Genomic DNA, 16,774 nt, shown 5'->3' with positions numbered 1-16,774 from the left:
TTAGTATCCCCATTTTATGAAAAGAAAGTTGAAGTTCAAAATCAATGGTTCAACTTTTCCAAGGTCTCTCTCTGTTCTTAAGAAGAGTCAGTGGCCCCAACCTAGGGGTTTTAGGACCCTAAGTTCTCTTCTTCCACATTTATTTACTTCTGTCTTTCATTTCCAGAATCATCCTGTATCTGGTTTCCAGTAGGTGTTCCTGGAATAAATACAGGTGAAAGCCTTATGCTAAAGGTAGCATTACTGTTGTTCCTGGCGTCCTCACCAACACACCTTGGAACTTCCTCCCTTCAGGAGGGAAAGGCATTGCCAGGTATGGTTTCAGGCTTGCACGAAGACTAGTAATTCCAAGTTGTATGTTCAACCCCATTTCACCCTTTCTTTGCACTGGAGACCTCTAATTTTGACACCCTCATAGGGGAAAAAAGGCCATCTTTAGACTAGCGATTATCTCAGTCCGCCTTCCTCATGCCCCTATAAGGAGAGGGGCCTCAGCTCCATGCCTGCCTTCTTTCCCTCGATGGCGCCTAAGGAACGAGAGCTCCTGGGACTCAAGGTTTTTGCAGGCAAAAAAATCAAAGCTACGGGGTCGCGGGTCCTTAGGAACCCGCAGTGCCCGTAGCTCCTTCCAGGAGTTTTTCGGTTCATCCATCCCCATGTGCTCTCCTGGCCTTTGGATGGCGAACACCTGCATACGAGATGCCCAAACACCAACAGTGCGCAAGCAAAACCTCACAACGAAGAGGAAAAAGAAAGCCCCGCCGCTCGGACCTTGGAAGATGAGGGCGGGGTGACGTTTCGCGTGCGCGCTGCCGTCATGTCGACGCACGGGCACGCCGGCCCCGCCCACAACCTCGCAAGTCTGGTTTCCGGCGGGAGTCGGGGCTGTGGGCGGAGGTGAGGCTGAGGCTTGGGTGCTGGAGCTGGACCTGGAGCTGGCTGGGTGCTGCGCTGCCCTGTGGTACTCGCCGGAATGCCTCATTTGGAAAACACGGTGCTTTGTCGCGAGTCCCAGGTGTCCACCTTGCAGTCCCTGTTTGGAGAGGTATTGTGTGAAACTATCTTTTCTCTTCCAAATCCCGGAGGCAAACGTTTCCGTGGCCTTGCGACATGTTCTAATTGTTTTTTAGTTTCGTGTTTGGATTGTGGGGCAATACTCCATATTTTTGCATTGAGAACAGGGGTTGTTGTAGGTCTACCCCACTCCTACACCCAAAGTAACTTATTAGTACCTTTACAAGAAAACGGCACAGGCAGCACCACAGGACGTTGGCCCAGGACGTGTTCGTTTACACACGCCACGCTTTTGAGATGGTTACCCCAAAGTAGCTACTGGAAGTTGCTTAGTATCTTACCCCAGCTGAACAAGACTTTATACAACAGGTGTGTTTGCAGTGTTTTTTTGTTTTGTTTTGTTTTTTTTCCAAATGTAAGTTGGCCCGTTTCATGGAGGTAAATGAAGCCTGGATATAGGTGGTGGTTTGCAAGACTCGTGAGGGCCAAGGCAGTCTTCAGGTTTAAGACTTTAGTAACTTTTCCAGAATTGCAAAGCCTTGAGATCTCTGTCTAGAATTTTTGACCAGCAGTTCAGGTGATGCTTGTGAGAGGAGGGTAAGTAAGTGCCATCTTTAGGAGGTAATGTTCACCAGTTCACAATTTCATCTATTTGTTTTCTGGTGGCTTTTGGTGAGAGCCTTTTGCTTCAGCTTCATTAATTAGGCAGGGAGTTAAGTTAATCAGACTTGGGTCTTATCTGCGAGGGGAGGAAATGAGAGTTTAGGCTTAGACTCATCCCTCCCTCTCAGCCATCTTCTGGTTTGCTTTCTTAAGTCCTTGTATCCAACTAAGAATGTTGGGTGACAGTCTGAGTCTGTGAAGTATGGAAAAGTTCTTCTAAAGGTGCACAGTAGTTAGGGAAGTAAGAGGTCAATGACTGCATCCTCAGTTAGTATTCTGGTTATCATGCTTTCAGTTAGAGTTATCCATATCGTCACTGAAATACTTTCTTCGTTATGCTTTATGCATTTTTTCCTTGGAAGTGGTAAGCCCAGATCACCACAACTAGAAGCAGTCCTCTACAAAGAGAATATTGGCCAACAGAGATGACTGGTATGGGTTTGGTGTTGGTCACAGAAAGGGTTTTGACCTTTGCGCTTACTACAAATCATATTTAACAATATTAATAATGGCTTTTTTTCAAGGTGCCGTGCATGTGCGAGATGCAAAAAACTGGAAAAAAACAAAACTAAACTAAAAAACCCTGGTTCATATTTCTAAGCAGATTTTTTTTTATTTGCTCAGCAAATAAGTATTTACTGAGCCTCTTCTCTATATGAGGCACTGTGCAAGATCCTGGCCTATTACAGTTGGTTAAGAAGATTTAAGCATGACCATGAAAGGTTAAGTAACAGTGCAAGAGTTCAGTATAATTCTAGGTAACAATTGAAAGATGTTTAAAGGTGGAATATTACTAAGCCTCAAATAGTGGCTGCAGACCAATGTGGTAGGATTCTAGAAAAGGAGTGTTTTAGTGTAGTTTGGAAAAATTTTCCTGAACGATGTCTTGACGTTCTCTTTATAGGTATTTGGATAGTAGAGATGTTCAGCAAGCATGCATTTAATTCTTGGGATAGCATTTTTGAGCCAGTTAATTCACAAGATTGTTAGGTATAAACTTAAAGGGTTTGTATACTAAAACATCCATCTTAATTCTATTTTGGGGCTGCTTTTACCATGGAGATATGCAGTTAGAAAGTTTTTTCTGGGAAGGGTGCCTGGGTAGCTCAGTCGGTTAAGCTTCTGACTTGAGTTCGGCTCAGGTCATGATCTCACAGTTCGTGAGATCAAGCCCTGCGTCCGGCTCTGTGCTGACAGTGTGGAGCCTGCTTGGGGGGGTTCTCTCTCTCTCTCTCTTTCTCTCTCTGTCCCTTCCCTGCTTGTTCTCTCTTTCTCTCTCAAAATAAATACTAAAACTTTTTTAAAAAGTTTAAAAAAAAAAGGGGTGCCTGGGTAACTCAGTCCCTTAAGCTTCTGACTTCGGCTCAGGTCATGATCTCACGGTCTGTAAGTTCATGCCCCGCATTGGGCTCTGTGTTAACAGCTCAGAGCCTGGAGCCTGCTTCGGATATTGTGCCTCTCTCTCCCTCTCTGCCCTCCCCTGCTCACGTTCTGCCTCTCTCTCTCTCAAAAATAAATAAACATTAAAATAAAAAATAAAAAGAATAAAAACAAAAAAAAGTTTTTTCCTGTGTAAATCTGAGTCCCTGATTTGTCTTGCAAAAGGAAATGTGTAACTTAGTGGCTAGTATGTAATAAATGTGACTGTTAATGCAGTGATGATGATGATCATAGAGACTCTACTTTCTTGTGGAAATTGCATCATCCAATTTTTTTGTGATTATTTTTTTAAATGATTGTGTCCCACTGGACTATGAACTCTTCCAAAGCAGATTGTCTTTTAACAGGTATTTGTACTCTTCAATGCATTATTATACTTTTCAGCATTTGGTAGGTGTCTAATAAATGAATGAAACATATTTGTAGTATTAATGAGACCAATAGAAGGACGTTTGACAATCTTTACTTTTCACTAGGCACCTGACTCGTAACAAATTACCGGAAGATCTTGGGACTATGTATTTTGAAATATATGCTATGTAGATTTCATCATTGTTTTATTTGATTAAATGTAGTATGTATAATTTAAAAGTATCCTGTAAATTTTCCTAAGAACAGGAGACTCTTGAAATTCCTTCCAACTTTATGGGGCGCCTGGGTGGCGCAGTTGGTTAAGCGTCCGACTTCAGCCCGGTCACGATCTCGCGGTCCGTGAGTTCGAGCCCCGCGTCGGGCTCTGGGCTGATGGCTCGGAGCCTGGAGCCTGCTTCCGATTCTGTGTCTCCCTCTCTCTCTGCCCCTCCCCCGTTCATGCTCTGTCTCTCTCTGTCCCCAAAATAAATAAACGTTTGAAAAAAAAAAAATTGAAAAAAAAAATTAAAAAAAAAATTCCTTCCAACTTTGTGATCATATACACTTATCTTCGAAGCTTTAAAATGTGCAGTGAAGTTGCAGACTGCAGGAGTATATTCTTTAAAGAGTTAAGATAAAAATGGAGTATGGTAAAGTTATCCTGGAAATATCTCTGAAATCTGTAAATTTGAAAATATAAGAGTTCTTATATATGAACCTGCACAGTAATAAAAAGTATAAATACATATATACTGCATGTATAGCATATAGATATGCAGTATATACTAAATATGCCAAGTATAGTTTTTCAGAAATTTTAATTTTTTTTTTTTTTTTCCCTGAGAGAGAACATGAGCAGGGGAGGAACAGAGGGGGAGAGAGATTCCCAAGCAGGCTCCATGCCCAGCATGGAGCTTGATGCAGGGCTTGATCTCATGACCATGATATCATGAACACAGCTGAAATCAAGAGTCAGACACTTAACTGACTGAGGCACCCCAGAAATTTTAATCTTAATAGATAAAGTGCTTAATAGAGAATGTGCTTAGGATTGAACTCAAGTTAGTTCACAGTGTGAACATAGATCCAGTGTATGGTCATTGTTGAAATAATTTGGATCGAATATTTTACTTTACCATGAAAACCTTTCTCATGAGTAGATAATTGTTTATTTTCTGTTTTTTTAATGTATGGACTGATACTTGTCTTTTCTCTCTTAGAGACATCATTTCAGCTTTCCATCAATTTTTATTTATGGGCATACTGCCAGTGGAAAGACCTATGTAACACAAACTTTGTTGAAAACTTTAGAGGTAAGAATAACCCTGGGATCATGACCTGAGCCAAAATCAAGAGTTGGGTGCTCAACTGACTGAGCCACCCGAGCATTTCAGACTAAATTTTGTTTGGGATATTTTGGACTCTGGTTTGCAAGGGAATAGGGTAAAAGAGGCCTTATAAGAAGTATAAAGTAGCCTTAGTTACATTGTTACCCTGAAAGAGAAAGAAAGGCTTCCTTCTTGGTTGAAATTTGTGGAATGTCACTAAAAATAGTTACAGGTCCCATTATTTGTGCCAGATGCCAAAAGTTATCTTCCTCAGAATGATCAGTACTGCTTTTGTGATTTCATTTTGAGAACAGACTATATTTGTAAGCAAGTCTTTGTTTCCTTGTTACTTCTCGAATTACCTCCATTTTGATCTTTAAATGAAGAGCTAGCTTAATCCTTATGGGGGATTACTGTGGTTTCAAACTCTTAAAATTCTTTTTGATCCAGGTTTGTTCATCATTAGAATATTACCTTAAAATTAGTGTGAAATTCCTACTAAGAGTTTTAACACGTACTTGGGGTTTTTTTGGTAAGAATTCTTTAGAGGGAAGTACAAGTTTGCTCTGAATCCTCGTAGGAAACAAATGGCAAACTCAAATAATTGAAGTGAGTTTAATGAAGATACTATTGTACAAAGGCTGAAGAAATGTTAAGGAATCAATAAGGGGTGGTAAAGCACGGAGAGCTTTAGCCTTCCCTGGACCTGAACGGACCATAGGAGGGTGCTGTTACCAGCTCACAGCAAGAGCTGTAGCTTTAGATGAGGGGCTGCCAGGCTGAAGCTGTGGCCTTTGGTAGAAGAATGTAGCCATGGTGGAACTGTGGGCCACTGAGAGACAGGGTGTGAGGTAAGGGAATATTCATTTTCTATTACCGCTTCCTTCAGGCCCCTGGTTCTTCTCATTGGCTGAATCCAACTGGAGCCAGAAAATATGAGAGTGTGAATGATATCGTCTGTAGTGGCTAGCCTCCTGGGACACAGAGCAGGTTGGGGAATGGTGGCGGGCGGGGAGATGTAGATCAGAAGGACAAGTGGAGAACATTGTTACTGGATATGTGTGTTTTCTGTTCTGTTTACATTTTGTTGTTGTTTTCAGCTCCCACATGTCTTTGTGAATTGTGTTGAATGCTTTACCTTGAGGCTGCTCTTAGAACAAATTTTAAACAAATTGAATCATCTTAGTTCTTCAGAGAATCGATGTTCTACCCACATAACCTGTGAAACATTTAATGATTTTGTTCGCTTATTTAAACAAGTAACCAAAGCTGAAAGTCTCAAGGATCAGACTGTATATATCGTAAGTAATTTAATTTCATTATATCATCTATTTGAAAACTGGTTTGTTTATTGGGTCAATTTCTGTATATTTGTTTTGAGTCTCATTATGTATAGCACACTGTGCAAGGGGCTTTTGGGATACAGAAATGTTTTAGATGTATTTTTTATCCAAAGGGAACTTCAGTGTAACGGAGGAGTTGTGACATATACTACATCTGATCATGTGTGAGTGTGGTAAGTGATAACCATGAGACGCAGAGTACTGATGAAGGCATATGTGGTCCAGCCTCATGAGGTGATAGCATTTGAGATAGACCTGAAAGGATAATTAGAGGATTATAGGAAGAAACTAAAGAAGGAATTGCAGATGTTAGGAATTATGTAAGGAAAGGCATGCAAATGCAGTGGAAGCCAGGGAATGAAAGTAGTCTGGTTTTGGTGGGTGATAATGTATGAAGGGAGAAAAAAGCTAGGAAGGTAAGGGAGGCAGAAAATAGAGTGTCTTGAAAACTACTAAAGTGCTCTATTTCATGTACTAGTCAGTGAGGAGGTAGTGGAGATTTTAGAGCAGCAAATATGTTTAAAATGCAAGTCATATTAAATAGATGGGAGGCGGTGAGCGATGACAGACTCAAGTCCAAAGGAATGATTTTTAGGCTTTTATAGCTGTTTAAATTAGAGGAAATTTGGGCCCGGACTAGACTTGGGGCAGAAGATGCAGAAAGGAATAAATGGAAGACACAGCAACAGTCAAATTCTTTTTTTTTTTTTATTTTTTTTTATTTTTTTTATTTATTTATTTTTTTTTTAAATTTTTTTTCCAACGTTTTTATTTATTTTTGGGACAGAGAGAGACAGAGCATGAACGGGGGAGGGGCAGAGAGAGAGGGAGACACAGAATCGGAAACAGGCTCCAGGCTCCGAGCCACCAGCCCAGAGCCCGACGCGGGGCTCGAACTCACGGACCGCGAGATCGTGACCTGGCTGAAGTCGGACGCCCAACTGACTGCGCCACCCAGGCGCCCCAACAGTCAAATTCTTCCACTGTGTACGGAGTAGGTTTGTGGGGAAAGATGAATCAATTGATTTTTGGTTGGCTAAGTTTGAATCGTAGTTGTTATATCAATGTGAAAATGATTAGCAGACAACTGAAAATGTGTACTGTTTCAGTGGATTTTTATTTTTTATTTATTTTTTTATTTTTTATTTTTTTTTTTAAAGAATTTTTTTTTCAACGTTTATTTATTTTTGGGACAGAGAGAGACAGAGCATGAACGGGGGAGGGGCAGAGAGAGAGGGAGACACAGAATCGGAAACAGGCTCCAGGCTCTGAGCCATCAGCCCAGAGCCCGACGCGGGGCTCGAACTCACGGACCGCGAGGTCATGACCTGGCTGAAGTCGGACGCTTAACCGACTGCGCCACCCAGGCGCCCCTCAGTGGATTTTTATAATACTTTAATCCTTTTTAAAAAGATGATTACCTCTGGAATTGGAATTAACTTTTAATATAATGCCTTATCAAAACCGCCAAGTTGTAAACTCCCTGAAGGGACCCAATCTTACAGATTCTTGCATCTTGCATCTCCTGAAATGTATAAAATAGTTCCTTCCACATTTTCATTTCGCTCATTTATTTATTCAGCAAATAATTACTGAGCACTTCCTATGTGCCAGGCACTGTTTTAGATACTGGAGATAGAACACAGAACAAATTAGAGTCCCTTGCCTTCCTGCAGTTTATAGTATAGTTGAGGAAGATACATGAAAAGCAGGTTAGGGGCACCTGGGTGGCGCAGTCGGTTAAACGTCTGACTTCAGCTCAGGTCACGATCTCGTGGTCCGTGGGTTCGAGCCCCGCGTCGGGCTCTGGGCTGATGGCTCAGAGCCTGGAGCCTGTTTCCGATTCTGTGTCTCCCTCTCTCTCTGCCCCTCCCCCGTTCATGCTCTGTCTCTCTCTGTCTCAAAAATAAATTAAAAAAAAAAAGTTAAAAAAAAAATTAAAAAAAAAAAAAAGAAAAGCAGGTTAATAGTAGTGTGTCAGATATAAAAAGTTAATAGAGTAAAGGAGAATCAATTGGGTGAGGGAGAGTAGTTATTTTTCTAAACAGAGAAGACAGAGAAGATCTCACTGAGATGATGGTAACTGAGCTGAAACCTGAAGGAAGTGAGGAGTAAGCCATGAAGATACGTGAAAAAAGAGTATTCTAGGCAAAGAGATGAACGTATGAGTACAAAGCCTGGAACATGCTTTGTGTATTCAGAGACTATCGAGGAGGCCATTGTGGTTAGGCTAGTTTAAGTAAGGGGGAGAGTGGTAATGTTGAGATCAAATGAAGAGTACAAGGATAGAAGCATGCAGACCAGCATTATGGGTTGAATTCTTTCCCCCCAAAATTCATATGGTGAAGTTCTCACCCCTGGTGCCTCAGAATACGACCTTTTGGAAATAGGGTCATTGCGGTTCTAATTAAGATGAAGTTAAGTAGTTTGGGCCCCTAATTTAGTATGACTGGTGTCTTTATAAAACGAGGAAATTTGGAGATAAGACATGCACATAGGGAGGATGCCACATAAAAAGATAGGAGCTATGCTGCCGCAAGCCAAGGGACTACCAGAAACCAGGAGAGAGATCAGGAACAGTTCCTCCAGTACTACCTTTGGAGGAAGCATGGTCATGCCAACACCTTGATCTTGGACTTCTAGCTTCTGTAACCATGAGATAATAAATTTCTGTTGTTAAAGTCACCCTGTTGGTGGTGCTTTCTTATGGCAGCCGTAGGAAACTAATACAGCTGGTTCTGAGGCATTTATGATAATCTAGGCCAAACATCATGTTGGGTTAGACCAGACTGGTAGCAGTAGATGTGGTAAGAAGTGGTCTGGAATATTTTGACAGAATTTTCTGATAGATTGCATACAGAGGAGGAGAGAAAGAACAAACTTAATGATGACTCAGAAGTTTTTGTGCACTTGAAAGGATGGAGTTGTCATTATCTTAGTGGGATCTTGTTGGGCAGGGAAGGAGTGATCAGGAGTTTGGTTTTGGGCATGTTAAATCAAGTACAGATGTTCATTTGGCACTTGGACACTGGAGTCTTGGGTCAAGAGAGGTCCATTTTGGAACTACAATTTTGGAGTTATGAGAATAGAGGTAGTAGTCCTTTTTTTTTTTTTAATAAAAAATTTTTTTTTAATTTTTTTGAGAGAAAGAGAGAGCAGGGGAGGGTCAGAGAGAGAGAGGGAAAATCCCAAGCAGGCTCTGCAGTTTCAGCATATAGCCCAATGTGGGGCTGAAACCCATGAACCATGAGAACATGACCTGAGCCAAATTAAGAGTTGGATGCTTAACTGACTGAGATCACTGAGATGCCCTTAGAGGTAGTAGTGTTTAAAGCTGAGGGGCTATTAGCTCACCAAGAGGGTGAGTGAGTAGAAAAGAGGCGAGTCAAGTGCCTGAGTCTTGGGGCAACCCATTGGTTATGTGATGAGGAGATAAGGAAAAACAAATGAGGACAGAGAAGAAATCAGTGATGTATAAAGAAAACTTGAGGAAGTTGCAGTGTTCTGGAAGTCTTGCTAGCCTCTCTCTTTCCTGGTCCTTTGACTAGGGAAACCAGGGTTTTGGTGGGGCTTTTTTGGCATATTTTCATTAGACTTTCTGTGTTGCTGGCTTCTTCAGCTCTACATATGGGCTATGTGTGGCAAAAAGACAGCTCAGGCAATATACTCTCTAAGGTGAGTTGTCATTCCTCCATCCTAGCTGGCCTGCCTTCTCTCTGCCTTTCATAACACTGTTCGTTTTATGTACAGTATTCAAGATTCTTAGTTTTACTTAGCAGGAGAAATAGGGAAAAGTATATACTTCATCTTCTCAGAGGCGGAAATATAATTTCTTTTAAAATGCAAGTGAATAAGTGAAGAATACAGCTACTACTAGTGTAGTTTCACACCATTAAGTTGATTGATGCTAAAGCAACTCTAGTTTAACCCACCATTACTTGCACCATCAGTGCAAATATCAACATGGTGAAAAGGCAAATAATATTTCAGTACTATTATGAAAATAGTTTTGACGTTGCCAACCTTTTGAAAGGGTATCAGGGACCACCCTTCCCACCCCCAGGGGGCCACAGGTCATACATACCTCAGAAACCAATGTTCTGAGAAATAAGTTGGTCTTTCAGTAAGATAAGGTAGGAGACAAGATCACTGGTGGAGAGGAATTTAAGGAATTAAGAGTCCATATCAGAAGGGGGTCATTAATGTGGGTTTTGAAATATCCAAAAAGTATAGGAGTTATATTAGAGAAGTGTTAGTAAGAAACTGTAATATTTAAAGAATGAAAGGGAATGACCTCAGTATATGTGGATGACAACAAAGAGAGTTGCAAAGCTGAATGTCTTTAGGTAGGAGGTTAGGATAGGAGGAAAAAAATCAATACTGTAGAAACAGGGGCAGTTGGCTGGCTCATTTGGAAGAGCATGCACACTGTTAATCTCAGGATTGTGAGTTTGAGTCCCATGTTGGGTGTAGGGATTACTTAAATAAAACAACAACAACAAAAAATTCTAGGAACAGCCTTGATGAATAAGTAGGGCCCCACTCATTTTTTCAGATGCAGTGGATAAAAGTAGGTATTCAGTAAGTACTTGTTAATTGACTAAACATGAAGTGTGAAAAAGTTTCCAGGTGTTTAGTGTGGAACTTTTTTTTTTAATGTTTATTTATTTTTGAGAGAGACAGAGACAGAATGTGAGTGGGTTAGGGGCAGAGAGAGAGGGAGACACAGAATCCGAAGCAGGCTCCAGGCTCTGAGCTGTCAGCACAGAACCCGACACGGGGCTTGTACTCACAAGCTGTGAGACCATGACTTGAGCCAAAGTCGGACGCTCAACCCACTGAGCCACCCAGGCGTCCCTAGTGTGGAAAATTTTTAGGAGTACATCTGTAGACTGTTCAACCTTCTAATATATGAATTGGTACGTTTCAATACTTAGAATAAAGAAAGGTGGGAGAGTATTTTCTCAGTAAACCAACTTGCAAATCAAGCGTCTATTAGAATGCTTTTGTGTAAATTATTAAGATAAATGTTTGGATCTGAATTAAAATTTTTTATCTCTCTGAATATTAGTTATCTGTTAACTGCTTTTGAAGAAGGATCGTTTATTAGAATATCATAAAATCATTATAGTGGGTTAACTAAATTAAATTAGAAGAATGAACTATTAATTTACTTCTTCAGCTTTGTGTTTTGCATTAAAATGGGCATAAAAACAGACCAGTTATTTGTATTAATCTGTGTCCTGGATTAGAGAGTTATTTAAATGGAGATTGATGGGGAAATTACATAATTGCATAGTAGAGAAACTAATTTATAGCTTTTTAGCAGTAAATAATTTTAGCTTTATTTTGTCTAATTAGAAATGAAATATCTTAAGTTGATTACTCACATAGATTGTTTCAAGCTGTTAATTAATAAAACAGTTACAAAACAATTTGGACTACTTAGGAAAATAATATTATATTCTTTGCATTTTAATTTTATTCCTATTTTAAATTATCATAATTTCTAGTAGGATTTGTTAATAAAGTGTAAATGTTTTTTAAAAAAAGACGCCAGCTTTCTTTACTTCAGTTCTGAGAAGAAAACGCACGAGATAAACCTACAACATTTTGCCATAATAGAAAGCTAGGTAACTGTCATTATAACTAGGGTCATTTCAAAAAGACACAGAAGGTCACATATTGAAAGAATTAATATTGTTAAAATGTTCATAGTACCCAAAGCCATCTATAGATTCAGTGCAATCCTTATCAAAATTCAAATGACATTTTTCTCAGAGATAGAAAAAACAATCTTAATATTCGTGTGGAATCACAAAAGATGGAATAGCCAAAGCTGTGCAGAGAAAGAAGAAAAAACTTGAGGCATTATACTTCTTAATTTCAAACTATACCATAAAGCTATAGTAAAACAGTATGGTACTAGCATAAAAACAGACCAACAGAACAGAATTGAGAGCACAGAAATAAGCCTTCCCATATACATACGGTCAACTAATATTTGGCAAGAGAGCCAAGAATGCTCAGTGAGGAAAGGCTAGTGTCTTCAATAAATGGCAATGGGAAAACTGGGTAGCCACATGCAGAAGAGTGAAGTTAGACCCCTGTCTTACACCATTCACAAAAGTTAACTTGAAATGAATTAGAGACTTAAGTGTAAAAACTGAAACCATAAAACTTCTAGGGGAAAAAAAACACAACAAACCTAGAGGAAATGTTCGTTGGCAGTGGTCTTGGCAACAGCTTTTAAAATATGATACCAAGAGAGCAAGCAACAAAGTGAGAATAAGTAGGACTACACTGAACTAAAAAAGCTTATGCATAGCAAAAGAAATAATCACTAAAATGAAAAGGCATTCTACAGAATAGGAGAAAATGCTTGCAGTCATCTACTAAACAAGGGATTAATATCCAAAATATATAAAGAACTCGTACACTCCATAGCAAAAACAAACAAAACAAATCTGGTTAGAAAATGGGCAGAGGACCTGAATAGACATTTTTCCAGAGAAGACATACAGATGGTCAACAAGTACATGAAAAGGTGCTCAACATCACTAATCATCAAGGAAGTGCAAATCAAAACCATGAGATATCACCTCACACCTATTGGATGCCTATTATCCAAAAGACAAGAGATAAGTATTGGTGAGGATGTGGAGAAAAGGCAATCCTTGTGCACTGTTCTTAGGGGAAGGTTAATTGGTACAGCCACTATGGAAAAAACAGTGTGGAGGTTCCTTAAAACATTAAGAATAGAACTGCCATATGATTCCACAACCTAACTTCTGAGTGTATATATGAAGGAGATGAAATCAGGGTGTCAAAGAGATATCTGCACTCCCATGTTGATTGCAGTTTTATTCACAATAGCCAAATCATAGAAACAACCTAAGTGTCCATCAGTGGATGAATGAATAAAGAAGATTGTGTGTGTGTGTGTGTGTGTGTGTGTGTGTGTGTATGTGTGTATACATGCATATATATATGTATATGCATACATACACATACATATATACACACACACACACATACATATACATACATACAATGGAATATTGTTCAGCCATGAGAAAGAAGGAAATCCTGCCGTTTGTGACAACATGGATGGACCTTGAGGGCATTATGCTAAGTGAACTAAGTCTGGCAGAGACAATTCTATGAGGAATCTAAAAAGCCAAACTCAGGAACAAAGTAAAATGGTTGGTTACTAGGGACTGTGGGATAAGGGAAATGGAGAGATGTTGGTCAAAGAGTACATGCTTCTAGTTATAAGGTGAGTAAGTTCTAGGGAATCTAATGTACAACATGGTGATTATAGTTAATGCTATACTGTGTTATATATACTTGAATGTTGCTAAGAGAGTGGACCTTAAATGTTCTTGCCATGAAAAAGAAATGATAATTATGTGAGGTGATGTAGGTGTCAGCCAAAGTTATGGTGGGAATCATTTTGCAGTATTAAGTGTATCATATCAACACGTTGTGTACCTTAAACTTATGCAGTGTTATATGTCAGTTATATTTCAAAGCTGGGGGGACAAAAAGGACCTAGAAACTAGTTTGAAGAGGCTTCCACTGGCCAAACATGGTATGGTTTGGCCATCAAAAAGAACAGTCAGTTCAGTAGATGGAAGCACAATAGATGTGTTAAAATCCATGAATTCATAATGATACTAAACAAGTATATAAAAATCACAAAACCTCAGCTCATTGGTTACCATGAGAATTTCATTTACTAGGGCACTGCAGTAGGCTAAATAATGGCCCCTGAGGATATCAGGTCCTAGTCCCGGGAACCTGTAAATGGCCCCTTGGAAAAAAGGCCTTTGGAAATGTGATTAACTTAAGGATCTAGAGATGGGGAGATTTACCAGGTTTATCTGGGTGAGCCCAAAATGCAATCACAAATGTTTGTGTAGGAGAGAGGCAAAGAGAGGTTTGACTAAACCACACATAAAAGAGGCGGCCAGGTAATGGAAGCAGAGGCAAACAGAATAAGTGAGAAACTGGAAGGTGCTGGCCTTGGATTATGTAGTGATGCAGCCACAAGCCAAAGAATACTGGCAGCCACCAGAAGCTGAGGGGGCAAAGAATGTATTCTACCTTAGAGCTGTTGGAGGGAGTGTAGCCCTGCAGACACCTTGATTTTGGCCCCACGAAACTGATTTCAGACATGGCTTCCAGAACTGTGAGAGAATAAATATTTAGTCTGTTTCAAGCCACCACATTTGTGTGATGATGTGTTACAGCAACCACAGAGGCACAAACTTATTTTGAAAGTTGGTAGATTAAAGGAAAGAATCAAGCATTTATCCCTTATGTCCTGTGTGAACTTTATTTCTGAGTAACTAACAGATGAGGAGAAGTTCTTTCTAGAAAAATGTCCTCCAATAAATGAAGAAAGAATCCTAGAAAATTAGAGTGTTGCAGTCCCTAACAAAGTTCTAGATATAGGCAGTGATCATCAGTTGAAATCATTTGGTGAAAGGCTGCTAGGGAACTTTACAATGGATGGATCAGGCTGAATACCTGCAACTGTCAATCAATCTTAACATCACAAGAGAGATAGTCACGTGTTGTGTACCTGCTGATGTGATTCAATAAGAAATATAGAGCACTATTTGTGAAGTATTCTTGCCCGAAAGTTGAACCTGAATCTTATCAGACCCCTAGATTTATTGACTATTGTACAGGAAATATAGGAGATATAGGAACATGTTAAATGACACTACAGAGATGCAGTCAGCCAATTCAGAATATGGAAAATTCTACCCAACAGATGACCTGTTTACTTCAATGAATATATAACAGCAAAAAAAGGAAGGGTCAGGGGAAATGTTATAATTTAAAATTGACCAGAAGACAAACCAAATATGAGAATATTCAATATATGAACCTTTTTGGATCCTGAATCAAATACGTGAACTCTAAGGAGGCATTTGTGGGACAAATCGGGAAATTTGAATACTGGTTATTACATGATGTTACAGAATATTGTTAATTTTTTAGGCATGATAATGATACTGAGGTTATGTTTTTTTTAAAAAAGTCTTCACCTCTTAGATCTACATATGATATATTTACGGATGGAATAGTATGTCTGAGGTTTGCTTTAACATAATCCAGCAAGATGGTAGAAGAGAAAAGTGGAGGTGGATAGAAAAAACAAAAAGTAAAGCATAACAAAAAGTAAAAACAAAGGTTGGATTAAATAGATTAAATATTTTAGACAATGCTTTGAAGACCTTGATTTTTTTTATGGACTGATGGATGACTTCTTGAAGTAAGTTTTTTTTTTTTTTAACATGTTTTATCAAAATTTCAAACATATATAGAGAATAGTGTAATATATTCTAGTGAACCCATCACCCAGCTTCAGTTATTATTAACATGTGGTCACACTTGTGTCTTTATCCCATCATTGTTTCCTGCATCATATTATGTTATCCATAAATGAATATAAACATTCTATCTCTATATATCATATATCACCCATGAATATGTGCTAGAGCTACATATAATATGTATACTGTGTGTCTCTGGAAGATAAGTACCTTTTAAAATCATATAATCCCAATAGTAGTATCATAACTGAACAAAGATTTAACTTTTATCAAATGGAATAAAAAATGCTTCCAGTTCTATGTCTTGTACACCTAGTGAGATATCCTTAGAGCATTGGTAATATACCTATAAAAGAAACTTTTAATGTGGCTGTGATTCATTTTCTATTTAGAAACTTGGGTTAAAATACGATGTAAGTAGTCTTTTTTAATTTGCTAATTTGAAATGTCTTCTACAAATGTAAATACCAGTTGAAAATTAATTCATAGGTTATAATTTTTCTTTTTAACATAGAAAATTGTGAATTGTGCAGTATATTATATAAATGTTTTATAGAGGGCTTTGTAAATCGATTTTGACACTGCATTTTTTTTTTATAAGGTTCTAGACAAAGCAGAATATCTAAGAGATATGGAAGCAAATCTTTTGCCTGGGTTTCTTAGGTTACAAGAATTGGTAAGTAATGCATGGGTCTTTTCACCCTATGACCTAATCAGTTGATTGTCTTGTCAAATATTTTCCTTTTGCCAATCTGACAGGTGAGAAATGAATCTTAACATAATTTTAACTTGTGTTTCTTTACTGTGAGTGTTGTTGAACATTTTTCCAAAGTAAAAGCACTTTTTGACTTGGTAACATTTATTCTTTATTTTAGCTTTTCATTTCTAATTGTGAAGTGACTAATCCTAGTCTTTTATAAGGTTTTAGGTGTTTGCTGGAGTAGATGGTGGGAGCCTATACTTTAAACTTTCTGTAAGAATTTTAAAATTTTTTGGGGCGCCTGGGTGGCGCAGTCGGTTAAGCGTCCGACTTCAGCCAGGTCACAATCTCGCGCTCCGTGAGTTCGAGCCCCGCGTCGGGCTCTGGGCTGATGGCTCGGAGCCTGGAGCCTGTTTCCGATTCTGTGTCTCCCTCTCTCTCTGCCCCTCGCCCGTTCATGCTCTGTCTCTCTCTGTCCCAAAAATAATAAACGTTAAAAAAAAAAATTAAAAAAAAAATAAATAAATAAAATTTTCAGTAATCTAGAGAATCAGTAATCTGGAGGTAGGTCTGTTTTGGGTCATC

General features: G+C 39.0%; 1 protein-coding gene across 3 annotated transcripts in view; it reads left to right on the top strand.

Annotated features, from left to right (window-relative positions):
• Nucleotides 1-862: 862 nt before the first annotated feature.
• The window catches only part of ORC5 (origin recognition complex subunit 5), a 147,705-nt gene continuing 131,793 nt past the window's right edge, over nt 863-16,774 (top strand). For 2 of the 3 annotated variants that reach the window (XM_040472871.1, XM_040472872.1), the window contains exons 1-4: nt 863-1,045; nt 4,689-4,781; nt 5,897-6,097; nt 16,091-16,165. In XM_040472871.1, coding sequence (XP_040328805.1) covers nt 974-1,045; nt 4,689-4,781; nt 5,897-6,097; nt 16,091-16,165 — 441 coding nt within the window. In that variant the 5' untranslated portion in view covers nt 863-973. The remainder of the gene's footprint in view (nt 1,046-4,688; nt 4,782-5,896; nt 6,098-16,090; nt 16,166-16,774) is intronic. The other variant, XM_040472870.1, reaches the window with a different exon arrangement.

This window comes from Herpailurus yagouaroundi, unplaced genomic scaffold (assembly GCF_014898765.1).
Source record: "Herpailurus yagouaroundi ecotype Mexico unplaced genomic scaffold, PumYag 100, whole genome shotgun sequence".
Lineage (NCBI taxonomy): Eukaryota > Metazoa > Chordata > Mammalia > Carnivora > Felidae > Herpailurus > Herpailurus yagouaroundi.
The sequence above is the reverse complement of the archived record's forward strand: the minus strand, read 5'-3'. Positions and strand labels throughout refer to the sequence as shown.